The 18,562-nt window shown below is 38.0% G+C and overlaps 1 protein-coding gene across 1 annotated transcript in view; it reads right to left on the reverse strand.

Annotated features, from left to right (window-relative positions):
* Nucleotides 1–17,657, reverse strand: part of LOC121892084 (arachidonate 12-lipoxygenase, 12R-type-like) — a 172,093-nt gene extending 154,436 nt beyond the window's left edge. Inside the window, exons 1-2 of the mRNA XM_042404890.1 lie at nucleotides 17,479–17,657; nucleotides 17,260–17,404 (exon numbers count right to left, since the gene is read on the reverse strand). Of these exons, the coding sequence (XP_042260824.1) occupies nucleotides 17,260–17,374 (115 nt within the window). The 5' untranslated portion in view covers nucleotides 17,375–17,404; nucleotides 17,479–17,657. The remainder of the gene's footprint in view (nucleotides 1–17,259; nucleotides 17,405–17,478) is intronic.
* Between the last annotated feature and the right edge of the window lie 905 nt (nucleotides 17,658–18,562).

An 18,562-nucleotide genomic window follows, 5' to 3' on the forward strand; every position in this document is an offset into this window, starting at 1 on the left:
TGAGAACCACAGCTCCATATAGGCTATACCGTCAAATTTCCATTACTTTGAGATACACACATGTATTCTACACTGAGCTGACATGGCCAGAAGCCCTGATGTGGGCTTGGCGCCAGTTTGTTAGGCATGATAGGAATGGCATAAAACATTGCTTACTGTAATCACATTTTGAGGATTTCTGGTTTGTCCAGACTGCAATAAACACCTGTCACCTGCGCCTTTTTGCCCACCACAAAACATCTGAAAAATATGATAAAACACAAGAAAATGATCCAATAGAAGCAGATAAATGATGAAGTGGAGGCACACTGTGAAGCAGAGAGATGTTTCCTCCACCAAGTTTATCATATTCTATGATTAAACCATTTAATTAGTGAGTAGCTGTAGCCTAAAATAAGTACACATGTAGCCTACTTGTTAATTGTTTACTGAGGTGAAAAATCAAATGTTATTCCCACAAGGAAAAGCAAAAACAACAACACTTAGCACTGATTTTGTTGATGAACACATTTCCAGTTGTGTATTTGGGGTGAGATAATATGTGTACCGAAGCTCTTAAGAAAATTTCTCCATGCTGCATCTCACACACACACATACACACATACACACATTGAGTGTTTCTTCAAGACGCTGTTGGGAACATTCACACACTGACACTAATGTATGCTGCTGCTTTGAAGATAGCTGAGCAATAGAGTAGGAGGGAGGAGGGAGAGACTGAGAAAAAGAAAGAGAAATGGGTGAGAGTCTCACTGTGCTTTCTAACAATCAATAAAAAGAAAAAAAAAAAGTCTCCGAAGAGTAACAAGAGTCCGCACTGACATGTTTAGTTGTAGCTTCTCAGTTAAAATACCTTGCTGAAGACCTTATTCAACGTTGGAGTGTTACCTATAGTACATTTGTATTCCAATATCAGAGGTGACTGTTGTTCAGATTTTTGGTTTTCTCAATTTTGGCACACACGTAGTGATGGCACATGGTGTATTTTTGGCCCTGCATCTACATGTTTCTACAGTTTTTATCAGTTCACCCATTCAGGCTAACGTTGCTCATTTAAATTCCCCAGCTCTCCCCAGAGTTTACTACAGGGTTTGACATTTTAACCTACTACACTACCAGTCAGGTTCAGTCAGGTCTGGTCTTGAGGATGGGGATACAAGCTGATTTTTTTGGCTGCAGGGTATGCATTATTTTCAGATAACCATAGAGCTCTGATGCAACTTATCTCCTCTAAATTACTAATTGTAGCTTTTTGAGGTAGTAAAGTAACATTTATTTCAAGGAGGACAGAAATACTACATACAATACAATAAATAAAAAGAAATCAATTTAAACTATATTTAGACCATGAATAAGCCACATCAACCCTTAACATTGGGCACAGGGGACAGTTCAATTCCCACTTCCACCCTATCTAAACATAACTGGTAATGTTTGCAAGTGTGATGATGTTCCTGTTGCTACATTCCTCGTCTGTAAAATTCCTAACTGACCGGTGAGAGAAAGCTGCTGCTGACTTCATGTGTTTCATAGGAGGCCATTAACTGTCTTCATCCACTGTAGGTCAAACATGAGCAATGATGAGCACTGTGGTTTAAGGGAATTTACCAGAAAAGAAAAGGAAGACTATAGAAAGTTGTGCGTTCAAGAGGTAAAGAGGTAAACATCTGCAAGATTTCCACTGACCTCCAAATCTATAGAGCATAAAAGACTCTACATAACCTTGTTATTAACCGTTATAATGAAGAGTTGGTCAGTAAAGACCTGCTGGGTTTGAACAACCTTGCTGGTTTGTGGGCTTTGAGAAAATAATATAAGACTTTGAAAAGGAATAGATTGCCTTGAAAGTCAGTCCCTCAGAAAGTCAGAATTACGCAGAGTTTTTTTTATGAGTGTGGCAATCAAAAAATGCTTGATTTTGCAGTGGCTTTTCTCCAGTTTTATGGGAAAAATTGCAAGTCGAGGAAAAAAATTACGACTTTTTTTTAAACTAATACCTAATGAAGAAAGCATCATATGTAATCACTTGCTATGATAATAAGCATACTGTATATCACATAAATAGCTGGAAGTATTTTAGTTCTCATCTTTTTTATTTTCTGAACTTAAAGAACCATGATAAGACCACAATTCCCATAAACCCTGTCACATCCTGTTTTGCCATTTTTGTTTTTTCCAGTCCACCGTCGTGGCGTTTGTTTGATGATGAGAGAAAAGGTTGAAGAGTCTTGCTAACTGTATATGAGGAGTTATTTTTGTTGATGAAGCAAGTTTTGTTTGGAAAGGCTTAATTTGTGCCATAATGCCTGCCAATATTGGACTTGCAATTGTCTTTCATTCACATCGCAAGGTATGGACATTACATTTCCGATGATATATTGATGTCAAAACCTTCCTAGTAGCACATTTAATGCTGAGAAATTGCAGGAAATTTCTGGAGGGACTGGTAAGTGCTTGATGTACTTTTCCAAACATTTAGTCGTAAACTGTAAATGAAAAGATCTTTGTGTGTTTCTGATTAATGTTGCTTCTCCACCCGTCAATGTGATGCTGTTTCCTCTGTCAATGTTAGAAGTTTGAACTATTTGTAGTGTGAATACTTTGATTTTGAGATGTCTGAACGGTTTATTTCCAAAAAATAAGCCGTTTTATATTTCCCTCACAGGTTTGTCTGGACCCTGATTTACTGTATACAAAGTTGTGGCAGAAGGAGCACTCACACATTAAATAGGTAGTTTCTTGCAAAGAAATCAGAAGTTTATGAACTGCACTCATTTCTTGTTCTGTCACTCTCAAAATGGTTTTCTGCAGAGCTATTTATCTGTCACACCTGCAACGCTCCGTACTGCCACTGAAAGCTGGCGTGACAAAGAAAGCCTCCACAACTTTAAGTCTATCAGTAGAAATAAATACTTCACCTACTGCTCTGACGACTGTCTCCCAAAAGCATCTTAAAAGAGAAAATTCACAATAAAGCTGCAACGAAAGATTATTTTCATTATCGGTTAATCTGATTATTTTCCCCACTAATTGATTAATCATCTGGTCTATGAAATGTTAAAAAAAAAAAAAAGCTCAAGGTGTCACCTTCCAACGTCTTATTATTGTCTGACAAAAATATTCTATCTACAATGACATTAGAGCTGCAACGATTAGTGGATTAGTTAATTGACAGAAAATTAATTCGCAACTATTTTTATAACTGGTTAATAGTTTTGAGGGTTTCTTTTTTTAATAATGCCAAAGTTCTCTGTTTTCATCTTCTCAAACGTGAATATTTTCTTGTTTCTTTGGTCTTCTATGACAGAAAACTGAATATCTTTGGGTTGTAGTTGGACAGGAGTCAAGACAAAAGAAGACATCTGAGGACGTCACCTTGGGCTTTAACAATTTTCACCATTTTCTGACGTTTTAAAGACCAAACAACTAATCAACTTATCAAGAAAATAATCATCAGATTAATCATTAATGAAAATAAAGGTGTTGCTGTTGTTACAAAGAAAAGCAATAAATATTTCTATTTAGGAAGCTGGAACAAGATAATATTTGGCTTTTTTTGGAAAATACAGGAAACAATGTATGTAGCGTGGTGACACAGACGTATGGATTTGGATATTTTGTTCCAAGATTTATTTCAATGAAAGCTGCTCATTAGGCACATTTGCCAAAAAAAGTTTTTTAGGCTTTCATGTTTTTCGGGCCAGTACAGCATCAAAGTTCAACTCTCTCTGGTTTATTCATCTGACTTCTTGCACTCATGACTGGCATGAAAATAACTGATTGACAGAGCTAAACGTCTCCCAGCTCTAGCTTCATATTTAGTGTATTGACATTGGAGTGCTATCCGCCCTCCCATCTAACTCACAGCAAGAAAACCAATGAGCATATTCCCCAGAATGTCGTTTCAGAAAAGGTGCTTTTTGTAAACACTTCAGGTGCTCTTAAAACAAAATTACTGTACCGTAGATTAAAGTGTTTCCTACTCATTCATAGAAACACTCTTAACCTCTAGGTTTGACTGTTATCAGATAACACAGCCCTGCACTGTACCCAGGACTCACTTGTCCACACAAACACACCCACTCAAGCTCTCACCTGTCGAGCTCCTCCAGCGTTCTTTACCTGCCACTGGGACCGGCTCCAACAACTGTCAATTATCCGTAAGCCAATCCCACAAGCGATTGACGAGCCAGTAGAGCCAGGGATCAAGTTCAGTCTCTTGGGGATCTGAGTGTGTATGTGTGTGAGTCAATGTGTGTGTGTGTGTGTGGAATCAACCACCGACACTACTAAGCTCTGACTTCAAGGAGCTCAGGTTGACTAGAAGTCGATGGGATGATAAAACCGCCGAAAAATGATAGCATTAGTCATTGAAACATTTGCTGATTTTCACCTTGCAACGGCCGAAATAAAATGAAATTTTCATGTCACAAAAAGTATGTATGAAACTGTAGTTTCCATCCTACCAACTTGTCCCCTACAAACAGTCCAATGTTTATTCTAACCATGAAGGCAATCTTTCCCAAAGCTTAAACAAGTAACTTTAGTTCCCAAAATGTAACCACTGGGGCTGGCAGATCACTAAAAGTAGGGGTGGGCAATATGGCAAAAATATATCACAATTTTTTTCAGGCAGGATCACGATCCACAATCTTATCACAATTCTTTTTCATGTTGGTTTTTAAGACTATTTTGCAAGTTACTGAAAGTACTCAACATTCAAGATTCAAAAAAACTTTATTGTCTATCCCATAATGATAGAAATTTGTCTAGGGTTAGGGGCTCACAAACAACATAAAAACATACACCCATGAAAGACTCTCGTAAAATGACGTTAAAAAAGCTGCATTTCAAAGTAGTGACAGTCTGTTTGGCCCTGTTTTAAACGGATATTGCAGTGAGAAACCAAACTAACAGTACAACCAAACTAATTTCACAGCTGAAAAGCAAACAGTTGATGTTGTGTAGAGGCATTAGCGTGTCGGTTCGGATAGCAGGATGTGCACCATTAAAAAAAAGACACCAACACAGTACACCTGAGCTGACATCACACTGGCTTGCCACATGACAGAAGTTAGTGCTGCCAGTTAGCAGGCGAGCTAACCGCTAAACGGTGGTGTTTACCTGCAGCCCAGCTGTCAGTTTAACATGATGTGCAACAAGTGAGCTTCCTAGCAAGACATTAAAACTGCTCTAGATTTCACAAACACACAACCAAGCATCTAACTGGTGAGCTGGTGACGTGAAGATGCTCAGCATTTACCATTAAAAACAAATAGTTTGGGCTCCTGATGTGAACCGTGCAGATAGTTTGCTCTGCTGTGAGTTTGTTTTTACCTGAAATCCTTGTTGCTGGAGGTCATTTTCTCCAGCAGATTGGAGATGTGGTGTGAGGTGCTCGCCATGTCGGTACTGTTACCCGTTAGCCTCCTGCTAGCAGACTGCACTCTGTCACTGAGCTGAACTGATACAATGTGCACTGTAGCACAATACTAACAATCTCTCTGTAAAGGCAGATTGTGGAGACATTTAAACGTTCATGATCTAATATTGTCATATCACACACCCCTAACTAAGAGCTCAAATAAGTTACTTTTGAAAGAGTCAGATGGGTCTTTTTGGAAGGAACGACACCAATAAATGACTTATGTATTCAGTTTGAGGACTTAGGAAGTGAAAATAGGCAACAACAGTGTAAGAAAGAATTGCTGCACATGTGCATGCACTACAGGCAGAAATGGGCTACTGCTGTGACAAAAGCGTGGTGGAATGGAAAGGAGGATCATTACACGTAGCAATGCATCCTCTTATTCAAAATAATTCAATTCATAATCCAACTAGAAGAGAAACAGACTCTAAGAGGCCTCTATACTGTGAGTCCAACATAATGCAATTATGCAAATTTTACGGTAACCAGATGATTACAGTGCATGTAAATGTGTTATCCAAATACAAGACACCAATGCAATGTTTATCAAAATGAAAAGAAAATCCAGAAGAACAAGAGTGGGACTTTTATTCCACTATGTCCCACTATGTTGGGGGATCTTTTCTGGTAAATGGAGAGTTAGTCAACTGTCCAACTATCATCTGCCACCAAGACTACTTTTTTGGACAAGACTGGAATTTAAACAGATATAAAATATTCTCATCTTTCATGAGTCTAAAATGTTGCAGCACAATTCAATAGATCTGTACAAACACATAGTGACTACAACAACTACCTTTTCTCTCATCTGTTAAATCCTCTTTTTGTCAACACTATCCAAAAGTTTTCAGTTGCTTCTATGTCCATATAAAATGAAAAATAATGAATGAACAACATCTGTGTTACATGCTGCATGCAATATTGTGGATATTGTAATTTTGTTCCTGGAAAATGTAATCAAATACACCAAGACCACAGAGACATTTGACCACATTCAAATGTTCAAAAATACAGAAAACCCAGACACAAATTTGGTTTACCTTCAGAAACTTAAAGATTTTCATGTTTCATTTTCACTGGAGTTATGCCAAAAGCAAGACAATGCACATTGGTTGAAGAATGGTTCAAGGATGGCTCTTAAACTCATCTTACAACCTGTATATGTAGGGCAGGGCGTGGGGCCGTATTAATGTCCTGAGTTTAAAGCTGTAATTATTCACCTTTATTGTCCTCATAATACTGCCCTATCCATCAGAACCCGTGTGTGTGTGTGTGTGTCTTTGCCAGTGAGCCTGACTGAATGCCAAATCAAAGAGGCAACTTTCATCCCCTATCAGATGACTGCTGAGAGGAGAGGAGGGAGTTGTGGCGGAGGGAAAGGAACGAGGGAGATTATTTTGTTTTCTACCGTTTAAGCGCATTGAGTTGTCCTTGCAGGCGAGAAGTGCAATAAAAAAAAAAAAAATACAAATGCTCACTTCTGCTCAAGGATAGAGAGGAGTCTATGTTTGGAAACAATCAATGATTGGATGAATGACGAGGACAGGAAGGGAAGAGGCGGAAGAAAAACAAGTGGAGAGTTTAAAACTAAAACTTATTCAAGTACAGTACTCAGCCACTTTCCACCACTAACGCAGAGTAAAGTCTGCCTCGATATATATGTAGAGATACATCATAAATACCATTAGAGCTGAAACAATTAATCTATTGGGTAATTAGCTACTTGACAGAAAATGAATCAGCAACTATTGTTAATTGATACAGTAGTTTAAGTCATTTTTCAAGCAAAAACATCAAACATTTTCAATAGCGAGGATTTCTTCTTTTTTTCTTACCTTACATGATTGACAATCGATTATTTTGTGGTAATGGGCTGCTGTTCAGACAAAACAAGCTACTTGAAGACATCAACATAGGCTTTAGGAAACTGTAACCGGCATCATTTACCATTTTCTGACATTTTATAAACCAAATGATTAACGGATTAATTGAGAAAATAATTGTGCGATTAAATGAAATTGAAAATAATTGCTAGTTGTAGCCCTAAATATCAAAATTTTATCAAAATGTCATACACAGTATATCTTTGCAAGTAAGAAAATCCTACTTCAAACATTATTATTATTATTATTATTATTATTATAATAAAATGACACATTTAGTGATCAACTTGATTTGAACTTTAGTCTTACAGTGCAACAGTGGAAAAGGTGGAAGACGTAGAACTTGTATGAAATGATTTAAGGCCTTTATTACTTCCCACACCTGTATTGTAGTCACTTTAAACTTACATTATATGTCTATACATTTGGTAAAAGTAAACATACTATGTGCTGTGGTCAAAGAGGAAGCTCTGCGATAAAGAAGCGGATGACACCAATTGGTTCTAATTATCAGTTCAGCCTGTGTTCACACTATTCAACTCTGCAATCCTTGAAAACTCCCTGAAGGCTAGAAAACTTTACCAAGTACCACAGGTTCCCAGACGTGTCCTATTGTCAACAGCTCCACTTGAGAAAAGCGGCTTTGAGAAGCATCCAAGGTTGGAAGAGAAAAAAAAAAAAAACAGAGCTGGAGAGGTAGAGAGTGGAGGAAAACGAGAACGAATGCTAACAAAAGTGAATACAGTTTTCCAAGGCTGCTCAGATTGGATCAATTCAACAGTGAGCGAGGAACTGTGAAGAGAGGTAAACATGTTAGATGGTATATGTGTGTGTGTGTGAGTGTGAGAGAGAGAGTGTAGGAGTTTGAATTCAGTCAGTGTGGTCTTTGTCTTCAAGTGAACCCGGTTAAATGGAGGGAGGATGAACAATATAAGTCCAAACCAATTGATTACATGCAAGGTTAGTGACATATTATCTAAGATAGCCAGACTGGTAAACAGACAGGAAAAACAATGATATCAAGATCCTCTGTTCTCTGGTTGTGCGTCCTTGCTCCTTCACACATTTCTATGTTTCTGTCTTGGATTATTGTGAATAAAGATTCTGCTGATATTCATTTCTTCCCCTTTGAAGTCCTTTAAAAAGCAATTAAAAAAAAGTTATTTATCAATCAATTAGGTGCTTTTGCAGTACAAAACTGTCCTCTGCAGTACAGTTACTTCTCAAATCTAAATCTTAATGTTCTGATGTCAGAAAACAGCCTACTTCAAGCTCTTCTCCTATGAGTTCGACTTGTGACTTTGTAGCTCGAGGTCTTCAAAGTCCAAATGTCAAGACGACACACACCACAACAGGCTGTCTCATTCTAAAGGCTCATCCAAGAAATGTGGTCATCATCTTTTCAGATTTGGAGGAGACAAACAATTCTTTAGGTTCAGTCACATGAACATATCTTATCTAGTAAAAAAGCCACAAGTCACTCTTTGCTCTTAATCACTACATAGGCTGTTACAATTTTTACATTTTGCACCTGGTAACAACAGGACTTCAGGAAACAGTTCGTAAACAACAGGTAACCAATGAGATATAGTGTGTTAATTACTGAGCTTTAGATGACTCGTGTTACCTTTGGACAGAGCCAGGCTAGCTGTTTCCCCTTGTTTCCAGTCTTTATGCTAACATAACCAGATTGGTATCGATCTTCTCATCTAACGCTCAATAAGAAACCAGTCTAGTTTATTTTTGGAAAAAGATCCACCACAAATCACAATAAGAATCTGCACATACCAGTTTCACGTCAAGAATTAAGTTACCAACAAACTGCGAAGTTTATACTCTAAGTACTTGAACACATTTTGCCAAAAACATCAAAAAGCTCTTAATTTGTTTGTGCATGCAAGTTTAAGTGGCTACAATCAATATTTTTAATAATAAGAATGTATGAAATGACAATGTGTAATGTCAGAGATGTGGCTCGTAGTGATTAATCTATAGAGAATTATAAGCAACTCTGCAGCTCCTCTCTTTACAGAGCTTTATGGTGAGTTTCAGTTCATTGTTTAGCTGTCTGGTTGCAACTTTACTCTTTCAGTTCACTCTCAGCGCTCTCATAGCATCACTTTTAGCCACAGCAGGCAGCTGTTTTCAGAGACAAAGCTCTAAACACCCACTGTGCACTACCTGCTCAGCACCAAACGGCGAACAGACACAGTTAGCTGTAAACTAGCTGGTGAAAATAGTGGAACATTTAGCACCTAAAAAGCCAGATATTTCCCTCAGGAGTTGATAGAGAACAAAAACAGAGCTAGAAGATAGTAAATATTGGACTTATATTCACCAGGTGGACAGAGACATGACTCCAAATGAATGATAATGTTTCTCCGTAACTGCTGATGTGGAAATAAGCAACTGTTTGTTCAATATATCAACTTGATATAAGGTGATGATTTGTCAGTGTTTACAACTTGTTTCCACTGCTCCCAAGTGGCAAAACAATCAGTGAATGCAGGTTTAAGATAAAATCTGCGTACGAACATGACTGAGAGATGGAAAGTATATGAATAATGTAGATTTGCAGTTACCTTAGTTACTATCATGTGTTGACATAAGACATCATGACTCATAACATCGAGTATCATGTAACTTGCCAAAACTGGTCAACTTAAAATGTCCGACTGTACAAGTTGACCAAGAGTGACTAAACAGATCGATAGTTTTGGTATCAGTGAGTTTAGAGGCATGAACTGATGACTGGTGTGTGTGTGCAATAGACGTTTTTCAAAACCAGTATGATTCAGACAGAGGTCCTCTTGAATTCACTGAATTGCTCTCTTGCTTTCTTCTTTCTCTGGTCGACCTGGCCTAATTATCCATGTAATGATATAACCCTGGGGGGAAAGGGGATCTCCCTCTGTCTCTCTCACACACACACGCACAAATAAACTGGGCCTCCCCATTCCCACAGAAGACCAGAAAGCCTCCTGCTGAAAGAAGCGACGGCAGGGAATGAATTTCACCCACTAATTAGACTTGACCCAGCCTTGTATTCACAACGTGGAAACAACGCGGCCTTTAGAACAGAATATCATAGAATAGAAACGGTACGGTCTGTCCAAAAAAAGTTAATGTGTGCATAAGTCCTTTCATATGCCACAAACCATTTCCAAAACAGACAATGATGCTTCAGTAAATGGAGAACGACCAGATAAATGGCCTGATACCTTGAAACGGCGTCACAGCTGCAGTGTGATACGACAGACAAATGTGCTGTTCCTGCCAAGACCTTCGGTACTTTGGCTCCTTTGATACTTTATCTCCATGTCTGCTGCCTGAAAAAATGTACACTTGTTGTAAAAAGAATTCTCATTTCTTTAAGATACTACTCTCTAATATTTCTTTATGTGAGACACTGAATGTTTGTCACCGTCATGATGAAGGCTGCTTGACTGTAAACACCAAGGACAAGAAGTTAGCCCAGGACTTATTGTTCAATCCCTTAACAAATCTGATATGTTGTCAATAAACCAAACTGAAGAATGAGGTCTGGGTTCAGGAGCCTCTTGCTTGTTTCTGTATTCAGGAGTTGGGAAATTTCGCTAATTCTCTTGTCAAGAAATACCAGAAATACCTTTTACTAAAGAACCCACTCTACGTAAACTAGTGCAGTGCCTGTTCAAAACATGCCGACTGTTTGGCCTCTGGCCGCTACTTCAACTCATAGAAAAATGAATACAGTCAATGTGAGGTGTGAATAAGTCTATACACCAACCACATGAAAGAAACTTACCTCTATTATACACAGATTATAGAAATAATACGCTCTAATAGTACTCTACTAGTAAATACATGTCATTTTCTCATTTATGTATGTTTGCTCCAAAGATTTGTGTTTTGTCTGTAGTGGTGCTTCACAATTGCCAAAGTCTCGCAGCATATGAGACAAACTGGTTTTGAACTGCCTTTGGAAGTATTTGTTCCATTTTAGGCATGTCATTGTGTATTGGGCTCTGAGTGCTTCCAAAACGCGGGTGACCTACGCTCAACAATGTACCTGAACGCCACCTGTGTAGTCACTTGCTGATCTGCTAAACATGCTGCTAACGCTGCATTTTCCGTCAAGACACAGGGTCAGAGTGTCCATTCTTGACTAAAAGCTCTTAGAGCACTTTTCTCTGACTCGTGTCGCGCTTCGTGTCTGGTGTCTCCCTGACGTACTGAAGTCAGTAGGCAGAGCCCTGAAGCTCCATCCTGCCCCTGCACAGAGTGGAGCGGCTCACTGATCATTGGTTTATTCAAAGTTTATACATATTAAATGTATCACGTGCACAAATTGCACCAAATTCAACACTGCACTCCCATGGGTCCCCAGCAATGCACCCGCCAAGTGTGGAGTCAATCAGATGAACAGTTCAAGAGATACGCAAAGGACATACATACAAACATACAGACAGAGATTCCTTCCTTTAGTAGATAGATATATGAGAATGTTCTGTATTTTCCAACTTGTTTCATGCATCACAGACTTTGGTCCAGAGCAAGATATCTTGACAACTTCTGTGAAAATTGTGAATATGCATGGTCACCCGAGTATGATTGTTAATCATTTCATGACCTCAAGACCTTTCCTGTTGCTCCACCTGTAGGCCAAAATGTTGAACAATACAACTCATAATGTAATCAGTAGATCAAACAATGATCTAATGAACCCTTTCGATACTAATGAACATATGAGTCTTTTCCTGTCGTGTACACTACTGCACAGTTATATTTTTAGTGAAGCTCTACAAAGAGTAAAAATTTTGTTCTTTCCACTTTTTGTATTGTCAGCTGAAAACTGAACTTTGCAGCCTCTATGGTCTGTTATCAGGGCTTTAGACTTTCGCTTAAAGCTGAAACACCAACTAAATTAATCAATTAGTTGATTGACATAATATTTTGCAACTGTTTTGATAACTGAATAATCTTTTAAGCCATATTTTAAGCAAAAATTGTGAAAAATGGCGTAACTTTCATTCATTTCCTCTGTTTTATGTCACTGTGAGGTTAACATATTCGGGTCTTGGACTGTTGGTCAGACAAAACAAGACATTATAGTAGGGCTGCAACTAACGATTATTTTCATTATTGATTTTCTCGATTAATGGATTACTTGTTTGGTCTATAAAATGTAAGAAACTAGTGAAAGAATGTTGATCACCGTTTCCCAAAGATATTCAGTTTACTGTCATAGAAGGCTAATTAAACCAGAAAATGTTCACATTTGAGAAGCTGGAATCAGAGCATTTTGACTTTTTATGTCACAAAATGACTCAAAACAATGAATCGATTATCAAAATAGTGGGTAATTAATTTACTAGTTGGCAAATAATCAACTAATTGTTGCAGCTCTACATTAGAGGACATCAGCTGGGACTCTTGTGACATTTCATAGATAAAAGAATTAATAGATTAATCAAAAAATAATAATGTCCAGATTCATTGATAATGAAATGAATCACGTTTTTTTAAGCTAAACTGGAATTTAAAGTATGCACTTCATAGGCATGAAGGCACTTAATTTTGGTATGTCGAACAAAAGGACTTTCCTTTAATACTGATAATGACACAATAAAAATATTAAATTGTATTGTTGCCTATGCAAATGTTTAATACATTTGACTCATAAAATAATTACTTGGCTTAAATAAAAATAAAAACAGAGTACATTGTGTTATATTAGTAGCTAAAGTACAAGCTATTTTAATCCAGAACACACACACAAACATCCATCAGCAGGCCTTGTGACAGCTCTGGCCTTTGAACAGTGAGGCGGGTTAGAGCAATTATATGAGATCGATAGCAGCTACACTTAAACACACAGAGTGAGACTGACAGAGTACTCATGGATAGAGATACAGTGTGTCTCATGTGTCTTGGTCTATTTATCATTGGTATGTTTGACAGCAACTGTGTGGTGACACTGTAGCTAAGGTTAGCATGAGGTTTGTTGAGCAGTTGTGCTTAAAAGCCGATGTCACATTACAGCTAAAAACCTTTGTGATCCCTGATGAGGGTGTGTAACAATGTGTTGACTTGGTTTTCTACTGAAATCATTTGAAATTTATAAACCAACACACTCACAAACAAGTGCGTTCTTTTGTTTGTTTTTCTGCAGCTTGGTGGTTTACTCTCAGCATGCTACTCTTCTTTGTCAATTTTTTTTTTTGAAAATGTAGTTTTACCTTTTGAAAAGCTACCACCAGGAATGCAATCCACAAAAAAACCTAAATGATGTTTTCTTTCTGTCTGTGGTTGTGTGAAATTGAGGAAAAGACCCTGGCAGGGGAAACAATTGGCACATTTTCAAATAGTAAAATATCTGAACTCATTTGAATGACAGTGTGCAGAGCTTCAGGTGAAATTCAGCAACTGGATTTATTTGGTGATTTAAAACATTATCTCAGCGTGTGGCCACATCTTGTTGTTTATATTTTTTTACCGACAAACTAAAGGGGTCTTGGTAGCAGACAGTTTGGTAGCAGCATAATCATTTTAAAAGAAACTGGAGTGGAAACATCCTTGAACCACATGACAACAGAAGCTGCAGAACACAATGAACAGACGTAGGGTTTTCCAAATGTTACGTCAATCATTCCCAGTTTCTGGCTTGGTTACAGTTACTATAAGATGGTTAATGAGTGTTTACTCCCTTCACATGTTTACAGGCACATTCATCTGTTTTATAAACTACAGTTTGTGAGACAAGATGCCACTGGTGGTGGGTGTGTAGATTAGCAAAATGCTAATGGAACCAAATAGAAGTCATGACTAACACTGATATCATCTGAGACAAATGCAACATAGATTGATTAATATATTTAACGGTCAACAATGGAGAAAGTTGTAATCCTTTAGATTTCAGTCCTGGTTGATTTAGCTATGACAGTGTTGCCATGGTAACCGTGAGTGCAGTTTAAGACTAAAGCCAATTCTCCTTGAGCAGCTACTTTGTCAGAAATAAAACAGAAGAGCAGTATGGTGGTTTATCTGTTTACACCGCAACCAAGCAAACTCACAACATGTCAATAAAGAAGTCAGTCAATAATAATAAATACAACCACAATCTGATTTCATGCTGCACACGGTCACAGTCAGCACTAACCACAGTGACGAACATAGTGCATTTCCTGTGGCTGCTTCACAATAAAGTCGCCCCATGTTCCACCAGTAGAACACTTTTAATGTGAAGCTGCGGCAGAGGGATGTTCTGTTTGCATTAGCAATAAAATCAATACACCTCTGATATGGTGTAAAGAGAAGAAACAGTGAATAGTGAGGCTGTTATCAATGAGAAAGTTGCACTGGACACATACAGGCATGTGTTTTCCTGTGAATCCCTCATGCTTAGGTAGGCGATCTAAATCCAGCATGAACTCCACCACAAACAATAAAAACTACTATATAGGGAGATAAGTGCTAAATGTGAATATATTAAATGGCTATTGCAGCAAAAATGTTTACCACAAATAATGTAAAAATGGGGTTTGAGTTCATGAAAATCTTAACAATTATAATTTAAAAGGGAAACTTCTGTTTTTTTTCAACCTGGACACTGTTTTCCAATCTTTTTGTGTCTAAGTGACTAAGCACAACGTGATTTAGCCAAGTAGAACGTGTTCCTGGATCAACATCCACATTGCGGTCCTGGATCAACATTGTGATGAACCAATCACAGCCCTCTGACATCATCAGTGTGCTAATGGGGACTACAATTCTTCAAAACAGTCCAGTATTGAACGAGAGTGCTACAGCTGGCAGCTGCTAAATGGGCTGCAACGTAATCCAACGGGGCAATAGCGCCCCGTCAATGTACGTCCACTAAAAGTGCTTGTTTTTGCCACTGACAGGCTCAGATTGTTATTATAAGTGTCTGACAACATTATGGGAAGGACCATACAGAGAAATAAAACATTTTAAATTTACTTTTCTGCTTGATCCAGTCTGTTTGGATTGGCTGTAGGAGAAGTCTCGTTCTGAAATCTCACGAGAGTTGTTGTTGAAATTAGCTAAATAGTCAGCCATGACAACTCAACTCTCACGAGATTTAAGGACAAGACTTCTTAAGCAACACTTACTTAAACATTATCATTTATTATTCACATTATTATTTAAAGCAAATGCTGTTTATGCTAAAAAAAAAAAGAAGAAGAAGAACTACACCTACTGCACAGTGTGTGATTAATTTGAAGATGATTCTGGACAACATAAAGCCACTTTGCTAAACGTATAGATCAATGTTTTTGATAGACTTTCTTCAAATCTGACAATTTCTCCAAATTATTGATTTAAAAATTGTTCCACATGATTAAGCAAACTCAAGGAATTTCTTATGAGATGCTACATTCAGTGTCTTTCCATGAACACTTGTTACATGTTATTGATCAACTGATTGACAGATATATAGTCTCTAATCACTACACCTCACCACTGCTCAGTTGTGTTCGATTGGTGATAAAGGCAATATGATCCGAAGGAAATTATGGACGACTAGAGAAGTCTGAAAAGCAAGATGACTGAATTCTGCTGTTCACCCTGCCGTACGTGTGAGTGTGTTTGTGTGAAAGCAGGGGGAGAGGGCAGGCGACATTTATTGACAACGGCTGCTCTGCTTGATAAGAAGAGGCATAAAATCAATCAACCTGATTGGTTGAGAGTGGAGGAGGAAGAGAGTACAGAGGGCTGGAGTGGATGTCATAGAGCAGAAAAAGGCAGCTAAATATAAAAAAGAAAAAAAAAGGAGGAGATGGGAGCTTGATAGGAGAAAGTGCTGACTGTACGAGAGAGTACGAACACACCGTTTCTCTGTGGTAGTTTACAAACACTTGAAAATCACTAATCGTATATTAGTTATTGTTGAGAAAAAAAGAAATAAGTTCATAGCTGTTTGGAAGAACAGTAGAAAAACATTGGCTTCCTGCCACTGGCACTTGGACTCCATTCAGTACTGAAAAAGGGGGGATGCACGCTAATCAGATTAGTTTGTTTCTCCACTTATAAAAAGGAGACAGTCAGCGGTGTGATTCAGCCTGTGTCCCACAGCCTATTTCGCCTCTGCACAACATGAAACAAGCCATACTTCTCTTCTTTTCAGTGGCCCCATTTGAACCACAGGGGCCAGTCTAGGGCCAGCTGTTCTTTTTAAAAGGGGTCTGATAAATGAACCTTGAAACTAGAAGTGCTCATTTTAGTAGTGGAGCGGTTGAGAAAACATCCAGACTACAGATTTATGTTCACATTAAAAAGACACAATCGACATATCATATGTAAGCTATTGCACAATTCTCTTATTTACTTGTAGCATACAAAATATATACAGACCAACAAAGCTTATACTCGGATACCTTACGCTGACATCATAAAGTACAGTATCAATGCATGTATCAAACACATGACTTACACACCCTCATTTATGCTTGACATGCAAAAAATATCCCTCAAGGCCTGCAATACTATAGTTAGTTACTAAAGTTATTAAAATGTATACAACACAGCTTGAAAACAAGTCATGAATGAAGACATTTTCAGGACCAACCAGCAGAGCTTCTGCACAGGCCCCAAACAAACACAAATCACAGACAAGCAGCAGCAGCAACATGTGATTTAAGAACCAGCAAACACAACTTATTCAAAGCCTCGGCGGGCTCCACAGACAGCAGCAACAACAACACAACAGCTTCAGCGTCCAGACAAACAATAAACAACAAGCTCCAAACCATAAACAACAACACAACAGCTTCAGCGTCCAGACAAACAATAAACAACAAGCTCCAAACCATCAACAACAACACAGCAAAGAGTTAAATACACGCAGAGAGCCACGGCGGGACATTTAACCAGCAGGAAAGAAACCGAAGCGAGCGAAGAGACAAAGATACAGACACAAAGATAGAGAGGGTGTATTTGACTCACGTTTTTGAAGTCCATGTTCTCGTCTTTCACAGAAATGAAGTTTCATGAATGAATGTCCCACTGCACTTGTTGCGTTGACAGTCTTTTTGTTTGCTTGTTGACAGACGTCCTTCATGTCCTCTCTTTCAGTCAAACGGCAGGTGAGCTGGTGGAAAACAAGCTAGCTTAACTTTGTTTTCTGTTTAAATTAAGTTAAATTTCTATTGTTTGTCGTCTTACCAGAGTGTTTCAAGTTTCACAGTTCCGTTTCTTCTTCCAGAGACGTGTCCATTCACAGTTGTCGTCGTGCCATGACAATGCCCGCATCGAAATGTTTGATACTTGGCTCATTTTTAATCAAAGGTTGTTAACTTTCACCTGGTTTACCTTTCTGTAAGCGTCGGTAAGGATGCAATACTCTTTTTGACCGCTTACACTGGCTGACATGCAACAGCCGTTACAACCCAGAGGGGCGCTGTTTCACTCATTTGGGAAAACTCAATGAAAAGGGGGAATATACTATTCACTGTTCAGTGTCTCTTGTGTTGCAAAGACATGGACAGTGAATTAGTCTTGTCTTGCTTGATGCTTGAAAAAAAATTACTGCATTTTAAGGGGCCACAAGGGAGTCCAGGTAGTGGTCGTTTTCAATTTGGGTCACACTGGTTTTATCCCAATTGTCTGATACTCACCAAACAGATATTGGACAATTCTCCAATCTCTAAACGTTGTGCTATATGTATGCCTGACTACTTCTTACATGGGCTCAGAGCAGTGTCACTGGACATAAATTTAGTAAAGAATTGTCCAATATGAAAATTATGTGTTTCACACCAGCCTTTGATCCCTCAAGTCAAGTCAATTTTATTTTACACAGTGCAGAATCACATATTTATTTCACTTTTTTTTTTTTTTTTTAACTATGTGAACAACATATGACACCCTCTATAATAAGATGCTTGATTCAGATGAGGGAAAACTCCACAAAACACTCATGATAACAATTAATGTACCAGATACTGTCATATTCAAACACACCTTATTAACATAAAGAAAATTAACAGAGATGGCATTAGTGCCAGCATAATAGCCACATACATGACAATACGGCACCATCTCGCATAGTTTTATTCTTGCTCAAGAAACACAGCTGGAAATTGAATGGTAATTTACAGTATTTACATATGTTTATCCACTCTTTTTACATACATTATTTCCCTGTATTTACATATATTAACATATGATTGTATAGTAAACAGCAGAAAAAAACTGAAAGAGTATTTTAATTGCATAGCAGTTATCATGTGTCAAATCTACAATAATA

This window comes from Thunnus maccoyii, chromosome 24 (genome assembly GCF_910596095.1).
Source record: "Thunnus maccoyii chromosome 24, fThuMac1.1, whole genome shotgun sequence".
NCBI lineage: Eukaryota > Metazoa > Chordata > Actinopteri > Scombriformes > Scombridae > Thunnus > Thunnus maccoyii.